This window comes from Pseudorca crassidens, chromosome 11 (assembly GCF_039906515.1).
Source record: "Pseudorca crassidens isolate mPseCra1 chromosome 11, mPseCra1.hap1, whole genome shotgun sequence".
In the NCBI taxonomy this organism is placed as follows: Eukaryota; Metazoa; Chordata; class Mammalia; order Artiodactyla; family Delphinidae; genus Pseudorca; species Pseudorca crassidens.
The window spans coordinates 101,021,445-101,044,397 of NC_090306.1; the positions used below are offsets into that span (position 1 = coordinate 101,021,445).

Genomic DNA, 22,953 nt, shown 5'->3' on the forward strand with positions numbered 1-22,953 from the left:
AACCAAGGATGGAAACTTTGCGCTCGGCCTGGGGTATAAGTGGCAGGCTGTTTGTGAGACGTCTGAGGTTTGAGATTTGGATTCTCTTTCCTCCTTTTTATGCACTTGTCGTTCCAATCAGGAGAGGTGGTGTGTGTTTTAAACCTTGCCCGGTCTCTGGGTGGAGTGATGGAAAGAGAACGGGCTTTGGAAGCACACGCGTCTCCTTCTGTTCGGCAGAAGCTGGAAGCTGATGCTGACGGAGCGAGTACTGCACGCCAGACGTGGTTCGGTGTGTTTGGACTGCGTCAGGCCCAGTTTCACAGACGGAAGCTGAGGCACAGAGCAAATACGTACCTTGCCCAGGATCACCCCGCTTGTCCGCGGCTGAGCTGGGATCTGAAACCAGCAGACGGGCTCCCAGTCTCTAAGCCCTTCATTGGGCCACCCCTCAGATATAAAGACCTACTATGTGCAGGAGCTGAGTTAGCACTGGTGTGGGCAGACGGTCCAGGAAAGAGGTAGTTACGGGGCTGGCTGCATGATGTGAGCTGGGCAGAGGGGAGCCTGGGATGGGAGGGGAGTACCCAAGATGGCTTCCTGGAAGAGGCGGCCAGCAAGCTGAGGCTTGAAGGTGGGTAGGACTCAGCTGAGCATAGCGAGTGAAGACCAGGTTGAACTGGGTTCAGTCCTGACCCTAGGACTCGTGGTTGGTGTATATCAGATGCCTTCACATCTGATAGACGCTGGCCCAGCATTGACCAAGCCGGGACCAGCCACTCCCTCACAGACTTGTTAGGAGATTAGATGAACGGAAGACAGAGAAGGTGCTGGGCTAGTGGCCCTCTCCCGCTGACAGGCAGGGCGTGGGTTAGACTTTTACTGCGACCGGGGGTTGTGAACCGGCGGCCCCCGGCTGGCCCGCAGAACTCGAATTATTGCTCACATTTATAAATTGGGGGATTCTACGCAAACCCAGAATTTCCAGCATTTTTGGAAAAGCTCCTGTGATCTGGCGACCGTGGTCTGCGTAGCCCACTCTGCGCCCCGGGGCTGAGCGAGGCGTGGCTGTCCCCAGAGGGGCACTGGAGCTGTCACGCGCTCTCCCTGGGTCTCCTCCAGCCTCTCTCCCTCCCGGCACGTGCCCACCCCCCTGTCCCCGTGTGGCCCACGGCCCAGAGTGTCACCGCGGGGAGGTGAACCTGGGTGCCTTGGGAACACGTTGGCTGTAGGGTTTAGGGTGGACAAGGGCAGACACTTAGGACCACGATGACTCCTCGGCCCCGGCACGTCGAGCCCCAGGTCCTTTGAACGCCCACACCCACTGTGCACACCAGGTGCCCCGGATCTTTCTCTGTGACACAGATGGTCGGCATTTCCAGTCATTGACGTGTCTGACTTTCTGGCAAATGGACGAGTACTTTCAAAACCAAGACATTCCTGGGATTAGGGGAAAGCCACTGACCTGGCAGAGTGGGGTGCTCGGGGAGAAGCTGTGGTCCAAGGGGAGCCCCTCCTTCCAGACCCTGGACTGACCCTCAGAAGACCAAAATCAGATTTCAACTGAAGGCTCCTCAGTGAAGGGGCCGTGTCCCTCAGGGAACCCAGGCCGTGAACGATAGCGGAGCTCCAAAGGGGCCTCACTGAACCCCGCTGTGGTTCAGCATGGACGTGGCCGCCACAGAGGGCTTCCGGAACCCCAGCTCTGATCAGTCACCCACAGGCTTTGCATGGAGTCCCAAAGTCCCTTTTTCCAGGATTCCTGCTTCCTCTAGGAAGCCTTCCCTGGTTTTCCCTGGGATGAACTTCACTGATTCCTCAGAAGCCCCTGTGAGGTAGGTACCGCTGCCACCCCCGCGTTCTAGACGGTGAAACTGAGGCTGAGCAAGGTGAAGGGACTTGCCGGAGGCCACACGCCAGCACGTGGCACAGAGAGATCCGAGCCCTGGGCTCGTGGCCACAGACCCTCCTTGTTTTCCTCCGGGCTTAACAGGCCTGTGGAATGTGCCGTCTGGGTGGGTCTGTGAGAGCATCTCTCATCTATTAAAGCCAAGAGATCCTAGGCCCTCTTTAGTGTTATCTTTGATGTTGCAAGGGCGGTGTGGAAATTCCTCTGTTTTTATGTGACCCAGTTTCTCTGCTTTGAAAATGTCGTTCCTGTTCTCCTCCCCGCTCCCTGTTTTTGAGACCAGGCAGCAGGGCTCCTGGAAGCATCTCTTCATCTCTGCACCCCACACCCCCATCTGCCACCAGTTGTTCTGGCCCACGGCCCGTGTCCAGGCCAGCGGATGACCCGCGTGGTAGCTCTGGGGCCCCTGGGAGGAGCTACGGGCTCACGGTAAGGACTCGCCTGTGCCCTGAAGCCCACCTGTGCGACCCTCCACTCCTATGAAACCAGGGCCTTTTGGTCTTCCTCGGCCGTGAACATAACCGTGGCAGACGGCCTTGACCGGAAGGGACCTCCCTGGCCTTTCTGTCCTCCTTCTGTGACGCTGGCCCAGGAAACCAGAGAGAGGAGCCCACGGCTGCTGCGCACACCCCCTCACACAGTTCACGTACGTGCCTCCAGAATATGCGAGAACTTTTGTGAAAAACCCCCTTGTCCTCTTTCCCTTTTCTGCCTTGGAAAGCCCTTTGCTGGTTAGAAGACTCTTTGTAACTTGTTACATAGTAAAAATAATTGCTGAAATTTGGTCTGAGCGGGACTGAGTGACTGGAGGGGATCTTTGGAATGGGGAGTGGGGCCAGGCGGGGTGCATCTCCAAGTCCTTTGCTCGTGAAGGTGTTAACACGCGTCTGCTTCTTACACAGAGTTAAGCTAAGGATTTGGGGATCAAAAGGTGGCTGTGCGTGGGGCCTGCTCCTGGGATCTGGGGCGGCAGGGAGGCTGTGGCTGTCTCCAGGTGCAGGGCTGGCCTCCAGACTTCAGTATTGTTGGGAGGGATCCATTTTTTCTTCCCTCTTCTTTTAAATTGCGGTAAAATGTACATAACATAAAAGGTACCATTTTAACCCTTTTAAGTGTACTGGTCGGTGGCATTAAGTCCATTCACGTTGTTGTGTAGCCGTCACCACCCTCCATCTCCAGAACTTTTTCATCTTCCCAAACTGAAGCTCTGTCCCCGTTAAACACCGACTCCCCATAATTTCCCCCTATGTTCAGCCCCTGGCACCCCCCATTCTACTTTCTGTCGCTGTGAATTTGACTGTAGGGACCTCCTGCAAGTGGAGTCATACAGGGTTTGCCGTTTTGTGTCTGGCGTATTTCACTTAGTATACCATCCTCAGGATTCATCCATGCCGTAGCATGTGTCAGAATTCCCTTCCTTTTTCTGGGTGAATAACATTCCATTGTGTGTATGGACCATATTTATCCGTTCATCCGTCAGTGGACGCTTGGGCCGTTTCTACCTTTTGGCTGTGAATCGTGTAAGTCATTGCTGCTGTCGGGCGTGGGTGTGCAAGAGAGCCCATTTTTTCACAGTCTTGTATCACGGCCTCCCTGATGTTAGAACCCAACGTCCTGGGCCCCACTGCCGTGTTCCTCGTGAGGGACAGAGGGTGGCTTGTCCCCAGAGCTGGGTCTATGGCTGAGTCCAGGGAGCCCACCGTGTGCCCAGCTCCGGCCTCAGAACCTGATGTTCATCGTTTCATTAAGTTCTTCCAGGGGACCCGACGTTTTGAGAAAACAGGCAGAGAGGTTGCCAGGCGTGCCTGGGGTTGGGTCACCCTGTCCCGCCTGTCCCAAGGCCATCACGTCCTGTCCCCTTGCTACTCTGTCCCCTGTCCCCTCAGGTCCCGGAATTGGAGATATTCAAGGTTCGAGGTGACTGCAGTATTGAAAGAGGAAGTAGGTTTCCACCTCTGAGGACGTTTCATTACAGAGGCCTTGAAACTAACACAACGTTGTAATTCAATTACGATTTAAAAAAAATAAAAAGGAAAAAAGAAGAGAAGGAAGCCTGGGCACTTGTCACTGGAGCTCACCGAGGAAGAGGCTGGTTTTGGGGCGTGTGGTCGGGGACTGTCACCCAGCAGTTCTCAGCCAGGGCTGGAAAGGTGCCCAGCGCCCCCTGCACCCACTGGATGGGGGCTGGAGCCTGGAGTCCGATGCAGTTATGGCCGGTGGAAGAAATGCGCCATTAGCCCCCGATGTCCCGGGGTGGCCCCCGGCCAGTGTAAGTCGAGATGCTTTCCTGGAACGTGTCTAGTGCGGGGGGCGAGGGATCCTTTCTGTACCGTGGCATCCAGGCCGCCCCTCTCATCAGTAGCCAGCCCTGCGGTCCCTGCGACTGTTCAGGGCGCCCTCCTCCCCAGCCCCCGGCACCCTGTCTGCCCTCTAGACACGGTCCTGTGCTCCCAGCTCCAAGTCTCCAGATCCAGTGTGTTAGATTCTGCTGTGTGTTTCACTGCTCCCGACCCTGGGCATTACCTAGCGTCGGGCCAGCCGGATTCTGTCCCGTGAATGTGGCCACGGACGACGGCACCGCCTCGCCTGCTGCGTGCCGGGAGGGTCTTCACACCCAGAGTCCACGGCCGAGGACGTTGCTGTCCAGGAGGGGGAGGGGAGCCCGCCCTTTTCAGGCCCTGTCGCTGTGATCCAAGCTTCGTCCATCTCAGCAGCGCTGGGTGGATCTGGAAGCACCCAGAAGCTTCCATGACATCGTCATGTGTTGCAAAGGGTGGTGAAAACAGCCTGGCCGGGCCTGGTGAGAATCGGGAACTCTCCGGCGTGGGTGAAGAATTGCAGAATGTATTCTTGGTTCGGGGCATTTTTCCTTGGACTCTTTCTGGGCAACCAGCCGTTTAGGAATGTTTGTTAAATGCTTAAAAAACAGGAGTTGATTTCTCTCTGTTTCCACTGCCAACATGCGAGGCCACAATATTCCATTTCTACTAACTGGCTTTTTCCTTTCTCTTTCTGCCTGACAGTGAGTGACTTGCAGGAAGAAGGGGAAAATGCCATGAACTTGCCGATGTCCCCTGCCTCGGTGGAGATCCACCCCGAAGACACCCTGCTCGGTATTATCCGTTTCTCCAGCTCCTTGTCGTGGGCGAGTTGAGCTTCCCAGCTTGCGGTTGGTCTGGGAGGGGCTGAAAAGGAGCATTCGTGGCCTTTTGATCAGACTCAGACGTCACATGGGGCTCTCAGCTCAAGGTCACGTTGAGAAAAGTCTGTAGGAAAAAAGCAAGCCTTCCCTTGTAGGTTACTGCCTTTCTGATTGCAAATGTCAGTTTTATTGTGATTTGAGTATGATGAGGCCAACGGATCAGGAGCTGACTGCCACGGCAAAGGTGGTGTGTTAAACTCACGGTTCCCAAGGCGACGGGGAGGGCAGCAGCCTCGGGCAGGAGGCAGAAGGAGTGACGGGGAAGCGCGGGCAGAAGCCTTTATTGTGGTTGTCACAGGAAGGAGTGAGTGAGGCAGGGTTCATAAGCAGGTTTGGATGGGCTGGGCTGGGTAATTCCAGGGGCCTCTGGGACACAGGGGCTGCCCCGAGTTGTCTGTACCTGGTCCCAGGTGATTAGGGCAGGGGCTGTTGGCTGGGTGTGTAAGAGCCCTGTGTGAGCTCAGTTAGAGAGGTGTCTGGGGGGTGTGGGCTCTGGGTTGGTTGTTTGCACGTGGAAGGCACTCCCAGGGGACACGTTTGCTATTTGGGGAATCAGCTAGCTCTGAGAGCAGAGTCCGTCTAGGTACCCAAGGCCCCAAGACGTCAAAACATTAGAAAATACACAAAATAAGAAACACGATTAACATACCCCCCATCTCTGCACAAGCCGGAGTGGCCTCCATGCCAGGGGCCTGCTAGGTGGGACCTACCAAGTGGTACCGGCCCTGCACTCACCTCCTCAGGACCGCATCCCAGCCGGCACTGATGAGGTGGTGGCCTGGACACACTTGCCTTAAAGCGTGTTTTGGGATCCGATGGATCTGGAAGGCAGTCTCGGAACATTCCGCTTCTTTCCAAACCCTGCCTGGTTCAAAGGGAAGTCCCGGTTGATGCCTCTGTTGTGGTTCCCACGACAAGGCCAGGCCAGCAAGAGCTGATGGGGAAGAAATGCAAACGCACGTCCAGGCGGCCGACCTGCAGCCAAACGCTGGACGGGCTCGGAGGTGCCGCTGGCATCCCCTGCGGCGTCCCCTCCGCTCTAAGAGCGCGACCTTCACTGATGCTCTTCTGTTTTGTCTCCAGTCTGGCTGCAGCCGCTGCCCAGGCAAGTGACCCTCTCCCAGGAGACACTGGGGATGAACACTGTCTGGAAATTACCCCGATTCAGAGCAGGGTTTCTCCCGAACCCACCCCGTGCTGTGGGCATTTGGCGCCGGATAATTCTTTTTTTTTTTTTTTTTTTTGCGGTACGCGGGCCTCTCGCTGTTGTGGCCTCTCCCGTCGCGGAGCACAGGCTCCGGACGCGCAGGCTCAGCGGCCATGGCTCACGGGCCTAGCCGCTCCGCGGCATGTGGGATCTTCCTGGACCGGAGCACGAACCCATGTCCCCTGCATCGGCAGGCGGACTCTCAACCACTGCGCCACCAGGGAAGCCCCGGATAATTCTTTATAGTCATTCAAGGTGTTGATCAGCATTCCTGGTCTCCACCCACTAGATTCCCCCGGCCCACTCCCCCTCCCCCTCCCCACCCCACCCCACCCCCCGGCTGGGACAACCAAAAACGTCTCCAGACATTACAGCGAGTCCCCTGGGATGGGGGTTCGGGGGACTTGATAGCTTCTGGCTGAGAACCCTGCTTTAGACCAGCAGGAGTGCTAGAAAGTAGATTTACTGTAAACGTGTGACGGGCTATTGTTTTGTCAATATGCCTTGAACCTGCTTTTCCCTGCACCCTAAGTCGCCTGTCTTACGTTTTTCTAAATAGCTGCTCTTGGGCTGGGAGTTGGCATTCTTCCGTTTGCTCTGTAAGGTTCTGCTGGCCCCTGAAGCTCTTGTGACCTTGATAAGAACCACCCTGGTTGGGCTTCCCTGGTGGCTCAGTGGTTAAGAATCCACCTGCCAATGCAGGGGACACGGGCTTGATCCCTGGTCTGGGAAGATCCCACATGCCGCGGAACAACTAAGCCTGTGCGCCACAACTACTGAGCCTGCGCTCTAGAGCCCGTGCTCCACAACAAGAGAAGCCACCACAATGAGAAGCCCGCGCACCGCAGTGAAGAGTAGCCCCCTCTCTCCACAACTAGAGAAAGCCCATGCACAGCAATGAAGACCGAACGCAGCCAAAAATAAATAAATTAAATAAATTAAAAAATATATATATATATAGAAATATCTCATAAGCCGTCACAACAAATAAACTTAAAAAAAAAAGAATTTTTGCTGTTGTGAAGCCTCTGTCACTCAAAGCCATTTCATTCCCACCAACGTGGACAGGGTCCCAGCCGTGGGAGCCTGTATGGGCCCCGGGACCCTGGTCATCTCTGCCTGCACGTCCTAGGGGCCAGAGGTTGTGCTTCTTTTCTGTCCTTTTAACACCCCTGCTCAGTTTTGTTCTGCGACGTGTCTGGTGTCTGTGGGTCTTTCCCCTCTGCCGTCCACTTATTACCACTGCGTCACTCCCTCTGTACAAGCTCACTGGTGCCCGTGGTCCATGGATCGAGGGCAGACACGGAGGGGAAAACAGATAAACAGAAACAGAATATGGATAAACACGCTTTGCTGTGAAACATCCTTTTTTCCCCCTGCTCTTTCTAATATTTTTGTCCGTATCACCTTATGTAGTGGCGAGCTTTCTCGGTGACCGCCAGGTCTTCCCCGGGTTTATTAATGGTGGCTTTTCCACAGATCCGATTCAGGCCTGCGTGCACCCCCTGCCCTCCTGAAAGATGGGGGCGGATGCTCCATTGCACCCTGGGAGGCAGTTCTTCCCGGGCCGTGTGAATGGCTGCAGGGCTGCTCAGTGAGAGGACCACGGGGTCTCTGCTCTCAATTCCCCCCATCTGTGCAAGGGAAGCCGGCTCCCCGCCCCCCGCGACGCTAACCCCCCTGTCCTTTGTCCCTGCAGAGGAGAACCAGGAGCGCACGGTGATCGACCCCACCTCCAGGGACGACCCCAGATTCAGAGAGTTGGTCAAGGTGAGGACGAGTGTCCTGGCTGGGATGTTCTTGGGAGGTCAGATCTTGGGGTTCAGGCTCTTGTGGGCCAGAGGAGCAAAGCTGGGGGCTGGTCAAGGGGCCTTCCTGCTGCGTTTGGTGGGGGGGTGTGAAGGATGAGGCTGGACGGCCTGGAGCATCTCCCAGGGGCCCAGCCCCACGGGGCCTCTCCGACGGCCGGCTCCCCGTCATGTGCTGGACCCAGTTATGCGGGGACCCTTTTCTTAACACTTGGAATAAGCAGCTGCAGTGACCGCTCACGGTGCCTTGCAGACCGGTTCAAGGCGTTCAAACCCTTTCCGGAGCGAGAGGGGCGGCGTTCAGAGGAAACTGAAAAGCGGGCACGTGGGTCCCCTCTGGCCACACCTGTGGATCCTCATTGGACGCTGGTGCCCCTGCACTGGGCAGCGGTCAGGTTCTGCAGCGTCTGGACGTGTGGGGACCAGCGAGGCCAGAGGATGGCTGCCTGGTTCCAGAAAGTCAGGGAAGCAAGGCCAGCCCGGGCCGCTGGCTCTGGGCTCCTTCGGGGCCGTGGCGGCTGCGCATCTCTCCCCACTGGTCTCTCCAGCCTGGCTTAGCGGTGAGGCTTCCTTCATAGAGTTAACCTTTGTCGGAGCGAGCGTGGGTTGCAGTTTGATGCTCTGATCTAAACCACAGCAGGGTGTCAGAGGTAATCCCCGGGCCGGCAAGGGCTCTGACAGCGTCATCACCTGCGAGCCCAGAGGCCAGTGGACCTGGGCTGTGCAGACGCCGTTTAGGGCAGTGCCACACACGTATCCTATGAAAAGGGCTTTTTCAAAAGTTTCTCCACATTAACCGCTGCGGTTGGGCCCAATGAGGGCACGACTGCCTTTTCACGAGGGCTCCTTCAGGATAAACAAAACCTTTGCAAGTTGTAGCTTTTAAAGAATTGAAATGGAAAATGTCTGTTTTCAGGCCCCCCCCATAATGTTGATTCTGAGCATCTTAAACTGCCCAGTTGATTAAGATTTCTTTTTTTCCTGAATACCCACTTTGTTATTCTGAACAGAAGATTGTCGGTGAGGAAAAGTAACCCTGCACTCCAGCCACTAAAATGTTCTCCACGGGCGATATTTAAGCAGTAGAAGGGGATGCCCTGTTTTTGTCAGGGTTCTCCAGAGAAACAGAATCCACAGGAGATGGGCCTATCTCTCTACCTCTCTATCTCCCTCTCCATCTCTCTATCTCTCTCTCTCTATATATATCTCTTCTGTCTCTCTCTGTCTCTATCTATAGAGACTTATAAGGATTGGCTCACGTGATTATGGAGGCTGAGAAGACCCATGATCTGCCCTCTGCAAACTGGGGACCAGGAAAGCTGGTCAGAGGGCCTGAGAGCCCAGGACAGGACTTGCACGTCCCAGGCAAAGAGAGGGCGAGTCCAGCCTTCCTCTACCTTTTTGTCCTCTTCAGGCCCTTCCTGGATTGCATGCCACCCACCCACGCTGGCCTGGGCCCTCTGCTTTACTCAGGCCACCGATACAAATGCTAATTTCTTCCCGAGACACCCTCACAGACACGCCCAGAAAGGATGTTTAATCGGCTGCCTTGGCATCCCGTCCAGGCCAAGCTGACACACAAAATCAACCCTCACGTGCCCCGCTCCAATTTTTCCTTCCTCGACACGTAAGCAGAGCTTGAGAGCACGTGAGCATCTTCTCCTTGAAACAAGACCCAGGGGGCCTGGTGTCACCCTCACCTCCATACGGGGACTCCGAGAGAAGTAACTCCCCCACCCCCAGGTTATGCTCTGAACCAGTGAAGTGGCCGGTCTTGAATGAGTCTGTCCGTTTGATGCCTCCTCCGCTGAGCCCCGGTTGAGGGTCCGGAGCTGTGCTGGGCCCCGGGGCTGCGAGATGAACCGGTCGCCTCCCTGCTCTACGGGGTCCAGATCCGCTTCACGCTCCTCCTGGACCCACTCACTCGGCCCTACCCGCCTCTGCCTCAGGAGACTGCAGGCATTTTTGGCCTCTACCGGGTGAGGGCCGGGCAGCTGCGTGTCCTCTATCCACCCACACAGAGGGACCACAGCATCTCTGCATCCGGGACCAGCCCGACGGGACCTGCGGAGGCTCTGGCAGCCCCTCCAGCCCCGGACTCCGGGTTCAGATGAACGACCACGTCTGGGGCATGGAGTGTGCCGACTGGAGGGGCTGGGAGTGCAGACGTTGACATCCTGTGGGGCAGAGCAGGACTGAGGACCCGAGGGAGTGGGAGTGCACGCCTCTCCCTTTCTTCCCCGTTGGGCAGTTCTGAGAGCCGTGCTTCCACGGGAAGTTGGCCGTGTGCTGGGCGTCGGCTGGGTTTCCTTCCGAAGCTGCGGGCGGCTCAGGGGCGCACCTGCCTCCCTTCCCTCTCCCCTCACTCTTGCTAGTCTGGGGTTAGGGTCCCCCCAAAAGCAGCAGCAGTCAGCTTGGCCCTGGGCTCTCTTTCCTGGGGAACCCAGGTGTGGTGTGCTGAATCATGGCCCCCAAAGATGTCCACGTCCTAGCCTCTGGAACCTGTGACTGTTACCTCCTTATATGGCAAAAGGGACTTTGCAGATGTGATTAAGCTAGGGGTGTGGAGGGAGGGATGACCCTGGATTGTCCGGTGGGCTCACAAGTGCCCTTATAAGAGGGAGGCAGAGAGAGATTTGACTGCAGGTGATGGTGGCAACATGAGGGTGGATATGGGATGCCACGCTGCTGGCTTTGAAAATGTGGGAAGGGGCCACGTGCTAAGGAACATGGGCTCCCCTAGAATGTGGAAAAGGCCAGGAAGCCTTCCCTAGAGCCTCCGGAAGGAATCAGCCCTCCTGACACCTTGGCACTAACCAGGTGAAACTGGTCTTGGACTTCTGACCTCCAGGACTCTGAGGGAATACACTGGTGGTTTGGAAGCCCCAAATTAGTGATACTTTGTTACAGCAGCCGGAGAAACCAGTACACCAGGCCGAGTTACCTCCTGTCCCTAAACCGCCGCATCCCTTAGCTGTAGCTGAGGGTCCCCGTCCCCTTGGGAGCAGGGCCGGCCTTGCTGCCTTGCCAGTTCCCAGGAAGGGCCAGCTGTCAGACACATAGAAGTCTGCTCCCACGGCCATCCCGCCAGCCTGCAGCACATACGCCTGGAGATGGGCAATTTCTGGAAGGTTCCCCCTGCCGTCAGACGGCAAATCGTACCTCGAGGCTGGTGGCTCATCTTCTAAAATAAGCATAAACACAGCAAACAGGACGGCGCCGTCGGGCTGTCTGTCTGTGGCTTGTTGGTCGCTGTAGTGGCACATGGAGGGGATGTATGTGAAATACTAGTTCTCACTGACTACAGGGCTTTTGAACAGAGACGCACGCGTGCTGGTGGGGGTCTGGGCGATGCCTGGGCTGAGCGCCAGCTACCCTGGGTGGTTGTTGTTTGTCAGGTAAGGGGGAGGCTCAGCGTATCCCTGAGTCGGGGTTCCCTCACGACAGGGGGCTGTCAGCACCTCCTTTTCTTGGCGTGGGGAGGAACTGGCCCCAGGGCCAGGCAGCCTGTACGCGCAGTCAGGGGAGAGCTGCCGTGGCCTGCCCGGGGGTGCCGCCGAGCCGGACACCCTTAGACGTACTCCGGGCTGGCGGCCCTGCTGCCTCACTTCCCGCCCCCGCCCCACCCCACCCCGCAACTCCAGCGCTCCGGCCCCCGAGCCTCCTTGCCCCTCCCTCCTTGAGCAAGCTGAGCACCTGCCCACCTGGGTGTGAGGTTAGAAAGCCCGTTTTCCCCAAGCCCAACCCCACTTCTGATGCCGGTTGTAAGTGTGGGAGCCCCAAGACGACCCATAGGTTTGATACTTTGCTGAAAGGACTCCAGTTATACTCACGGTTATGGCTTATTCCGGTGAGAGGACACAGGTTAAAATCAGCCGAGGAGGAAGTGCAGGTTGTTTTGGTGCAGGGTGTGGACCACGTGCAGGCCTGAGCTCATCAGGGTGAGGTCTGGCTAACATCCCGACCGCTGGCCACGTCCAGTCTTGGGACCAGCGGGACCTTTCTGAGTTGGCACGGTCGGTCCCCCGGCTTTCGTTCTCTGTTCTCCATCATGTGCACTTCGTTGCCTCTTGTCTTGGCCCCTGTCCTGTCTCTCTCTGTAGACTTACCCCCACTGACCCTCGTACCTCAGGACTGTTGGTGTTTAAAACATTGTGAGCTGCTCTCTGCTCCCTGTCAAAAACCCGGACTTTGGCTAAGCCAGGCATTAAGGACGAAGCCGCTCACTGAAACATTCTCTTCGAGCGTCTTTTGTGTGTGATGCAGTGTGTGAGGGGGTGAAGGGGTGGGTGTGATGGGCTGTGGAATCGGCTCCCTGGATTCAAATCCCGGCTCGGATTAAAGCAGAACAGTCGTGCCCGTCTGCCAGCATGAGGGTGACGTCAGATGCCACACGCTTGCTGTCCGGCGGGTGCCGTGCCGGGCGCTGGAACATGGGCACAAACAGGGCAGAGCTGGGGGGGAGGTGCATGGGCAGGTCTGTGGTTCCAGTTTAGAAGTGAGAATCCTGTGGGCTCGGGAGCTGAAAGGCTTACCCTGTCTCCTGTATGCAGGTGTTTGTCCTGTGGTCCTTTTCGCTAGCATCCTCCAGGAGTGCCCTGAATCTCTTAACAGGGTGAACAGCTGGTGCCGCCTGGGGAAGATAGCAGTTTACAGATGAGATCCTTTATATTTTTAATGATCTTTGAAAGAGGGAACGGCAGTTCTCGTGCTTTCCAGAGTGAATAGTCAGAGAGGGGCCTCCGCACTTGCGGGTGCGTTGGTCCAAGGCAGGCTGGCCGTGTCGTCACCGGGGAGTGCATTTCTCCCCAGCAGCAGATTTCGCATCTCATCTCCCAGTTTACTGGACAAGGCTCCTTCGGGTTGTTAAGTTCTGCTTTCTCCCTTCCTTTGCCCTTATGAAGAAACTCAGCTGCACAAAGATGGTCTTCTGGGCAGAAGACGGTGCTATCATCGTTGTGTGGAGATGCCCGGGGACGTGGCTGGCACTGCACCTGGCCAGGATGCTCTCCTGCCGGTTGCAATGAGCCTGCGTCCTCCGTGCATTAAGCCACGGCAAGCCTGTCTGGAAGTGATTGAAACGTAACTGTCATAGCTTTGGGGGAGACAGGCTGCAGCTCTTCATGATCATTTAGAAGGAACTCAGGGGGAGTCATTTTTTATTCTGGCTAAAGCAAGCTTGGGAAAAGTCTTATGCAGAGAGCACTGTGCCAAGGGCGTCATTAATACACGTCCTAGACACGTGCCTGCAGGACTCGGGCTTTGCAAATGAGTACGTCCCTAAAAGTAAGGACGGGTGCTATCTTTAAAAAGTCTTTTGTGAACCAGAAGATTAAGACGGATGACCTGGGCGGTACAAGGACAGGGTGGTTGGCGGTGGCCAGGAGGGGACTGCGTCTCCGCGGGGGAGACGGATGACCTGGGCGGTACGAGGACAGGGTGGTTGGTGGTGGCCAGGAGGGGACTGCATCTCCGCGGGGGCAGCAGTGAAACCGGGAGGCGGATTTGCTTTTGCTCCCAGAGCTGACCTCTGTGGCCCGTGGCGTGAAATGTGATTTTCATCCCCTTCTGTCTGTTGTTTTCGTATTTGGACTTTGACCAGGTCAGAGATCCAGTTTTAGTTTCTTCATAGCAGAGACATCTCTTGTGTGTTTTCCTACAGGACCTTGCTCTGGGCAAGGCAGCCTCTAGAACCAAATGTCTGCATGCCCCAGAGGCTTTTCTAGGTCTGTAGGCAGCCCTGCCATTGATTTGAGCGCCTTGCATGGGTCTGTTCCTAGTTTAGCTCCTGCGGTGATGGCCTTGAGTGGGCTGGCGGTCCAGCTGGGGAGACAGACATGTCGAGGGACGGATGAGTATGTTTCCAGGTGGCATGACCGCATTGAAGGAAACTGAAGCGAGAAGCAGGGTGGTTCCTTCTCCGCTCTGTTTTTGGTGGGGTGGTTGGAGTTGGCATTTGAGCGGAGACCTGCTGATTGGTACCTAGGGCGGCAGCAAGTGCAGAGGCCCCCTGGGATGCCCGTGCTGGCAGGTGTGAAGGCCAGCGAGGGGGGCAGCGTGGCTGGAGCCTAGACAGCAAGGACGAGGGTGATCGGAGGTAAGATCAGAGAGGTGGCAGGGGTGCGAAATGGTGTTTGACTCCCGGGGCTGGTTTGGGGGGGCACAGGGACGTGGGAGGACCGGCAAGCAGCTGTGACACCTAACTGCCCATGTGGGGCAGAGACTAGGTCATGTTTCTTTACAGCTCCAACACCTCGGGTGGTGTCCACATATCCTAGGTGCTGCTAGCTAGGCTGAGTAAATCAGAAAGGGGTTTCTGACGCGCAGAGAAGCCGTGGGTGGTGACGGTGACATCTGTGTAGATCACTATAGTTGATTAGCACTGGCCAGTAGATCATCTCACCAAGTCCTCAAAATAGCCCAGCAGAGGTAGATGCTAGCACCTGCATTCTAGAGGTCCATTGCTTAATAACAGGTTTATTGAGATAGAATTCCGATACCGTACAGTTCAGTGGTTGTTAGTGTACTCCCAGAGCGGTTGAGCCATCACCTCAATCGGTCAGGGACATTTTCATCACCCCAGAAAGGAACCCCGTAACGACCAGCACCCAGTCCTGTATCCTCCTTCCTGGCCCCCGGCAACCACTTTGTCTCTAAAGAATTATTCCGTCTCTATAATTCGCATATTCTAGATGTTTCATAGAAGGGGAATCATATCAATACGTGACTTTTGTGTCGTCTGGCTTCTTTCACTTGGCATATGGTGTTTTTAAGATTCATCCATGTTATAGCAGGTGTCCAAACTCCATTCCTGGACTTCCCTGGTGGCGCAGTGGTTAAGAATCCGCCTGCCAGTGCAGGGGACACAGGTTCGATCCCTGGTCTGGGAAGATCCCACGTGCCGTGGAGCAACTAAGCCCGTGCACCACAACTACGGAGCCTGCACTCGAGGGCCCACAAGCACAACTACTGAGCCCACGTGCCACAACTACTGAAGCCCGTGTGCCTAGAGCCCGTGCTCCACAACAAGAGAAGCCACCACGATGAGAAGCCCGCGCATCACAACGAAGAGTAGCCCCCGCGCACGGCAGGAAAGACCCAACACAGCCAAAAAAAAAAGAACTGCATTCCTTTTCATGGCTGAATAATATTCCATCCTATGGATAGACCACAACGTGCTGATCCGTTCTTTCTCGACGGCATTTGGGTTGTTTCCACATTTTGGTTATTTTGAATAGTGCTGCTATGAACATCCGTGTACAAGGTTTTGTATGAGCTTGTGTTTGCAGTTCTTTTTGGTGTATACCTGGGAGTGAAATTGCTGGGTCATATGGTGATTCTGTGCTTAACCTTTTGAGTAACTGCCAGACTGTTTCCGTAGTGGCTGCACCATTTTACATCCCCCAAAGAAGTGTGTGGAAATCCTTCCAGTTTCTCTACATCCTTGGCAACACTTATTGTTCGTCTTTTTGATTATAGCTACCCTAGTAGGTATGAAATGGTATCTCGTAGTGGTTGGTTTTTTTTTTTTGCAATACGCAGGCCTCTCACTGTTGCGGCCTCTCCCGTTGTGGAGCACAGGCTCCGGACGCGCAGGCTCAGCGGCCATGGCTCACGGGCGCAGCCGCTCCGCGGCATGTGGGATCTTCCCGGACCAGGGCACGAACCCGTGTCCCCTGCATCGGCAGGCGGACTCTCAACCACTGCGCCACCAGGGAAGCCCTACCTCCACGTCTTCTAAGAGTTTTATAGTTTTAGTTCCTACACTGAGGTCTGATCCATTTTGAGTTGATTTCTGTATATGGTGTAAAGTAAGGGTTCAGTTTTATTCTTTTGCATGTGGGTATCCAGTTGTCCCAGCACCATTTGTTAAAAAGACTTTTTTCTCCCATCGAATTGTCTTAGCCCCCTTATGGATGTCACTTGGCTGTATGTGAAGTTTATTTCTGACCTCTCATTTCTGTTTCATTGACCTCCGTGTCCCCCTGCCAGTATCACATGTTTTGATACTCTAGCTTTGTAGGAAAGTTTGAAATCAGGAAGTGTCAGTTCTCCAACTTCGTTCTTCCTTTTCAAGATTGTTTTGGCTTTTGGGGGGTCTCTGGACTTTCCGTTTGCGTTGTAGGATTTGCTTGTCAGTTTCGACAAAGAAGCCATGTGGACAGTGATTAATTTTTATAAGTGGCATGTATTATTATTTTTTCTAATTACCAAAGTAACAGATACTGCTGAAAACCTGGAAGACAGAAAACTCAAACAGAAGGCAGTGGTAAGTTTTGAATTCGTGTCCCTCCAGGCTTTTTCTTTTGTGCAGTCAGCTTTTCCTACACAAAATTGGAAATCATTTCCGAGTTGGTAAACGTCTAGGAGCACATTTGGATGGGTACCTTGGGAGAAATTTCTGGAAGTGGAATTGCTGGGTCACGTAGCACACACAGGCCCAGTGTGGAGGCTGTTTGGGCGGCAGCTCTGTCCTCCGATGGGCACCGGCCCCTCCTGGCCTCCCTGCCGGGTCCACGCTGGGATAGCGGTTCACTACTCCGCGGCCCGAATCTCGCCACCCGGCCACCAGGCCCGCCTGCCCCAGCCCCCGGGCACCTCTTTCTGCTCAGCTGTTTCCTGTCCCGCCCTTGAAGGCCACTTCCTCTGCTCCCGGGGCCGCGTGACCCCTCACGTCAGAATCCTTTGTGATGGCTCGTGCTCACCATTCATCTCTCTCCGCTGCGTCTCCCGGCTGGACCTGGACTCCCGGAGGGCAGGGGGCGCGCCTCCTTTGTCCCCACGTCCTGGCACCAGGAAGGCGCTCAGTGGCAGCCGTTGAGCTGAGTGCAATGCTGCCACTCAGCCCCAGCAGCTGCCGTGAAATCCCTGATGGAAGGCCGAGGTAGCAGATCCCTAGAGCTTTGTGGAAGGAAGGGCCCGAGGACCGCGGCGCTCCCGCGAGGAGCCTGGCGCTGCTGGCTGGGGAGGTAAAGCTACGGGGCAGGTCTGTCTGTGATCCCGAATCTGCTGTTTTTGGCCGTGTAGCCGGGGCCCAGAAGGTGGATGTTGGGGTCTGGAGAGCTAGGTGGGTCTCTGCTCCGTGATGTCGGGGCCTGGACGGGGCAGGCGTCCTCGCAGCTGCTTCCAGACCCCCCTCCGTCATCGTACTGCCGACCGTGCCCTGCCACGCCTCCTGGTTCTCCCCTTTGTTCATTGATACCTACAGCCCCTGGCCTGGCGGCTTCCTCTCTGCCCCGCCCCCCCCACTCCTGCCGCTCCATCCACCGAGATGCCCGCGCACCAGCTCCTTCCTCAGGCTCCCCCTCTGCATCTGCCCGTACCCAGGGTCAGGGTCAGACCTTGCTTCTCCCCAACCCCCTCCCCGTGCCCCTCCGGGGTCCCCACGTCCAGTCCCCACTCCCCCTAGTGCCCACGGTCACTCGTCTCATCCACTGCCCCCTCCCCTCCTGGCCCAGGTGAGAGTCCAGGGCTGGCCCCGCCCCCCACCCCTCTTGACCTTGGAAGCCCCACCCCCTGACCTCCCAGGTGGTTCCAGGTGGCTACAGGACCCCTGACACAAGGAAGCTGGGAGGGTGGTGAGAGAGGAGGGTGGGAGCTGGGTGACGGGAGAGGGTGCTGCAAGGTGGGAGAGAAGGCAGCCGGGTGGCGAGGTCCAGCTCCCAGCCTCCCAGGATACTCGCCCCCCAGGGAGGGAGACGGAGCAGGGCTGCAGCGTGGGGCCAGCTCCATCCTGCCGACCTTTCGGGAACAGCTTCGACAAAACCAGAATGCCGCGGGGCTGAGACGGAGCAGGATTCTGTGGTCCTTCCCCCGACTCCGTGTGCTCTGCCCGCCTTTTGTCAGTGGAGAAACTTCAGCCAAACCTTAAACCAGAGAAGTGAGAAAATGCAGAAACAAAGGAGAACGGTCTAACGAGACTAAATAATTGTTTAGTCATTAAGCATAGTCAAGGACCTTTAGTTCCTCCCCAAGGGCTACAGATAACATTCTGAGCCGCATGTATCCTGTGAGGTGTCTTATAGATACTGAAACCCCCCGCCAGGTGGAAGAAGTGAACTACCTGATGACCAGACTGTAGCCACGACCTAAGCTGCCACAATTCCAAGAACTGGCCTCAAGGAAATGGGAACAAACTGACCCTGGAACTAAAGAGAAATGGTAGTTAAAACAATCAGGATGACGCTGGTCGGACCACCAATGACCAATTTCAAGATGACTTCCAGAGCTGCCTGTGCTGTTTCTGCATGGAGCCCCGTCCCTCTGTCTATAAAAGCTCGTGCCCCCTGGTTGTCATTGTGGGGGGAGGGAGCCGGCCTTTGGACAGGCGTCCACCCTCTCCCACCCCCAGTGGCTGGCACCCAAAATAAAGCCAACTTTCCTTTCCACCATCCTTGCCTCTTCATTCGCTTTTGAGCAGCACGTGGCCGGACCCCGGTTTCGGCTACAGGGCTGCTGTTGAGTGTAGTCCCTTTAATTTACTTTCACTTCTGTTCTCCATGGGATTGTGTGTCTGATTGAATGTTTTTGAGTTAGTGGGAAAATAGAAATTTCACAGAAATTTGCTTTGTGGCCAATTTTGCAGGTGGCATCCGTATCAGAGAGTGACAGAGGATACTCTAGTCTGGTTTGTGTCCTTTTGTTTATCTCTGAGAGGGCCAATCAGTGCCCATTTCCAGGAGGTTATTGGGACCAGTTAGTTAGCTTCATCGGTTTTGCTTGCACAGGGAAACCATGTAATACGGGTATTTTTGATCAAGTCTCTTCAGACATCCGTTTCATCTTGCGGAGAAGTTTCATTTTGCCTTACGCAGCGTCAGCCAAATGGAATTTTGTTCAGTGGGAACCCTATTTCTCTGTAGAGATTTTCACGATTGAAGCTGTCTTCTTTTATGATATATTACTCAGCGAATTGAAGGGAAACTTGTTGAGAAAAGGCTGGTCTAGAGAAACGAACACGTGTGTCCACATCAAAATTGTACGTCCGTGTTCACAGCAGCGCTGTTGACAACAGCCCCAAAGTGGTGACAACCCAAATGTCCATCGGCTGGGGAATGAATCCGTAAAACGCGTCTCTCCGTACAACGGATTCAGCTGTAAGAAGGAACGAGGTGCTGACACGTGCTACAACTTGGGTGAACCTTGAAAACATCATGATACGTGAAAGAAGCCTGACACAAAAGATCACGTATGACGTGATTCCTTTCGTACGAAGTATCCAGGACGGGCAGATCCATGGAGACGATGGTTTTGTGGTTGAGAGGAGGTGGGGGAGGGTAGACGGGGCGTGACTGCCGACAATACAGGGCTTCCTTGTGGGGTGATGGAAATGTGCTTCAGTGCGTTACGGTGACGGTCGCACAACTTTGTCAGGATACTAAACAATTGGGTGGCATGTAAATTCTATCTCAGTAAAGCCTTGAAAACATTAGGGTGCCGCTGGGAGCAGGCTCTCAGAGCTTGTCAGTAACAGCCCCTCGGGATCCCCTTCGGTCCACGGCGTTAGTGCAGATATTAAGGGAGGGAGGGGGGTGGACGTTTTAAGGCTCACCTGTGCTGTCTCGGGCCGTGGGGGGCGGTGTTACTGATGTTTCCTCATTTGATCCGCCCGCCTGCATATGCCATGGTGAACATCATCATTTCCTCCGGCTGAGTTCCCACACGTACCCAAGTCCCCGCTGGGAGGAGGCCAGTCTGCCCATGCTGCCGCCCTCCACCAGTCCTCCTGTGAATCCCACGGGAGCCCTGGCAGCCTGGGTGGGAGAAGTGTGCCCATCCCCTCGGGCTCTCCTGGCCCCTGCACTGTCTCGGTGTCCAGCAGCTCTCCGTTCCTGCGCTTGCTCTGGTCATCGCCTGGGCCCTCCTGGCACCAGCGAGCGAGGCCATAACGCCTGTCCACCCCGCAGGTTCTCATCGACTGGGTCAACGACGTGCTGGTGGGGGAGAGAATCATCGTAAAGCAGCTGGAAGAGGACCTGTACGACGGGCAGGTGCTGCAGAAGCTCCTGGGTGAGTCCACGGGAAGGGCTTGGCCCCAGGCTGGACCACAAGATCCTCTACATGGCGACATGGGTCACTCGTCTGTAAGCCGCAGCCCTGAGCCCATGGCTCCCAGGCGGTGGCCCCTGGGGCCCTCTCATCGTCTCTCGGGTGGGGGTCCTGCCGGAGCTCCCAGTCACGGGGCTGCACTGGGTCACTCACAGCTCCCAGAACCGTCTGTGGCCTCTGCTGTTGGATGCATGTGTACAAGGGGAGTGCGGTGATGGGGCACGAACGGGATGCCGTCTCCTCTCTGCGGCAGCCCTCCCTCCTGGCCTGCGCCCGTCCAGCTGTGAGCACCTCCAGCCTGTGCAGGCCCATCGGGGCCAGGGTGCTGGAGGGGATGGCCCCCAGCCGTGCCCTTCGGGGGCACGATTTAGATGGGGGGTGGCGGGGGAGTGGCGAGGAGGGAGACTGACTGCGATGCTCTTTTTATGTCTGTCCCTTGTGGACAGAGTTCCTCAGCAAAGTAACATCTGTAGAGCCCTTAGCATGGGGCCGGGCACAGGGCCTGGGGTCAGTAAGGGGTAATGAACGACAACACGACAAAGACAGAGAGATGAAGAGTGAAAGCAGGGCTGGTGGGTCCCCCGAGTTCCTCCGAGCACCGGGCACACGGCAGCCACGTGTTGACCGAGCGAGTGAAGAAAGCCCCGTCGTTTCCTACCTGCAGGACGTGGGCTCCTTTTATAGGAAGTGCAAAGGCCCTGGGTAGGGTCCCCAGATCCCCGTGAGTGTGGCCCGGCGGACTCAGTGTCCCCTTGTCCGTTAGGATACCTCACCTCCTGAAGGTCCCCGGGAGGCCCTGCCCCAGCATTGGCGGTGTGCAGACCTGCTCCCTGGGCTCTTTCTACGCACGCTCTTCACCCCTTAATGACCCCACAGACCAGCGCTGTCCTGTGCAAGGGTCTTCCCAGCAGACTGCCTGGAGGGCCACTCCTTGCAGCCAGGGGCCAGCACTGGGGTGGGACCATGTTTTGCTCCACAGGGGTGTGCTGGGGAACCCGAGTCAGGCACCTGGAGTTTGGGGGGTGCTGTTTTTAGGGAGAGGTACTGAGGGAAAGCAGACAGGAGGGGCTGGGGCTGGAGAGGGGCATCCTGGGGAGGGCTGGCCCACAGGACGCACCCCTGCAGCTGCCCAGATCGTGGCGTGGCCCAGCCTCTGTGTCATTCCTCAGTCCCGGGTCCCTGCGGGCAGTTTGCACACTCAGCACAATGGCTCTTAACAGACGGTCCGATCTTGGAGGGAAACCTGCAGGGTCTTGTCACGTAGACCTGGCTCTGAGGACATGGTCCTTGTTCAGTCAGTCCTCAAAAAGCACGTTAAGCAGGAGAAGGTTTCGTGTTTATTTTGGTTATCCCTTCGTTGGTTGAATGAACATCCTTCGGCCTGTTGTGTGGCAGGTGTGGAGATGCAGTGGTGACAGGAAGAAGGAAGTCCCCATGCCCCACTGCCGACACCCGTTCTGGCAGAGGGGAGAAAGAGAACTATTGTGTGGTGGTTCAACCTGAAACACAAATAGATGCTCTAAGAGAGGGACAAGTGCTAGGGAGAGAATCAGAGAGGTTCTGGGGCAGCGGGGCTGGGTCGGGTGGAAGGACCGGGCAGTCGGGGGCAGCCCCCCTGGGGAGCTGACATCCAAGCAGGCTTCTGCACAGTTGTCATGGAAAGAACATTCCAGGCTGAGACTCTGCAGAGAGGAAGAGTCTGCAGTGTTTAAAGGGCAGTGAAAGGTGGCTGCAGGTGGCCGGGGTGGACAGATGGGGCCAGATCACATCCAGTCCTGACAAAGGCTTTTATTCCAAGTGACAGGAAGCCACTAGAGGATTTGAGCAGGGCCGTGACGAGGTCTGAGTTAGCGTTTTAAAAGATTGCTTGGGCTTCTGGGTACAGAATGAATTGGGGGGCGGGTCAGGAGGGGGACCTAGGAGGTTAGTCAGGGCGCTGTCACAGCAGCCCGGGCATCAGAGGAAGTGGCTCGGTCCAGGATGGAAGTGGAGGATATGTGGGAGGTTAAAGCTGATGGAGGCATGAAGACTGCTGGCCAGGTTTGTGGCCTGAACAGCTGGTGAGCGAGAAAGCCCTTGGGAGTGGCGTGGTGGGCGGGGATGAGGAGGTGGGTGGTGCATCTGCTAAGAGGGCTGATACCCATCCTGCCCGCGTCAGCTGCAGGGTAAAGGTGGAGACCAGCAGTGCAGAGATGGTTAATGCCGTGGGACCGGGTGGCCTCACCCAGAGGGAATGTTCCAAATTCTGTGTTTGGCTGAATGCCGTGGGTCAAGAATTAAATAAATCTCTGTTCATCTAAGCTGAGAACCCCCATCTTAAAATGAACTTCTTTAGTACAAGAATAAATCTGAAATGTTATCAAGATCGTTCAGTAACTGTCACAATTTTATTATTAAAAATGTTGGTTGGGGCTTCCCTGGTGGCGCAGTGGTTGAGAATCTGCCTGCCAATGCAGGGGACACGGGTTCGATCCCTGGTCTGGGAGGATCCCACGTGCCGTGGAGCAGCTGGGCCCGTGAGCCACAACTACTGAGCCTGAGCGTCCGGAGCCTGTGCTCCACAGCAAGAGAGGTCGCAACAGTGAGAGGCCCGTGCACCGCGAAGAAGAGTGGCCCCCGCTCGCTGCAACTAGAGAAAGCCCTCGTGCAGAAACAAAAGACCCAACACACCCAAAAATAAAAAGAATAAAAAATTTTAAAAATCTTAAAAAAAAAATATTGGTTAGAGCTTTGTTGTTTCCTAGTGTATCATCGGTCCAGCCATTCTCAGCACTGTGAGGTGCTAGATTGCTCTCGAGGT

General features: G+C 55.9%; 1 protein-coding gene across 4 annotated transcripts in view; it reads left to right on the forward strand.

The window, feature by feature from the left end:
- The window catches only part of PARVB (parvin beta), a 111,859-nt gene that overhangs the window by 53,106 nt on the left and 35,800 nt on the right, over nt 1–22,953 (forward strand). For all 4 annotated transcript variants that reach the window (XM_067698340.1, XM_067698337.1, XM_067698338.1 and 1 more), the window contains 3 exons: nt 4,912–5,001; nt 7,997–8,067; nt 20,012–20,114. In XM_067698340.1, coding sequence (XP_067554441.1) covers nt 4,912–5,001; nt 7,997–8,067; nt 20,012–20,114 — 264 coding nt within the window. Of the gene's footprint in view, nt 1–4,911; nt 5,002–7,996; nt 8,068–20,011; nt 20,115–22,953 lie in introns of those variants that run through there.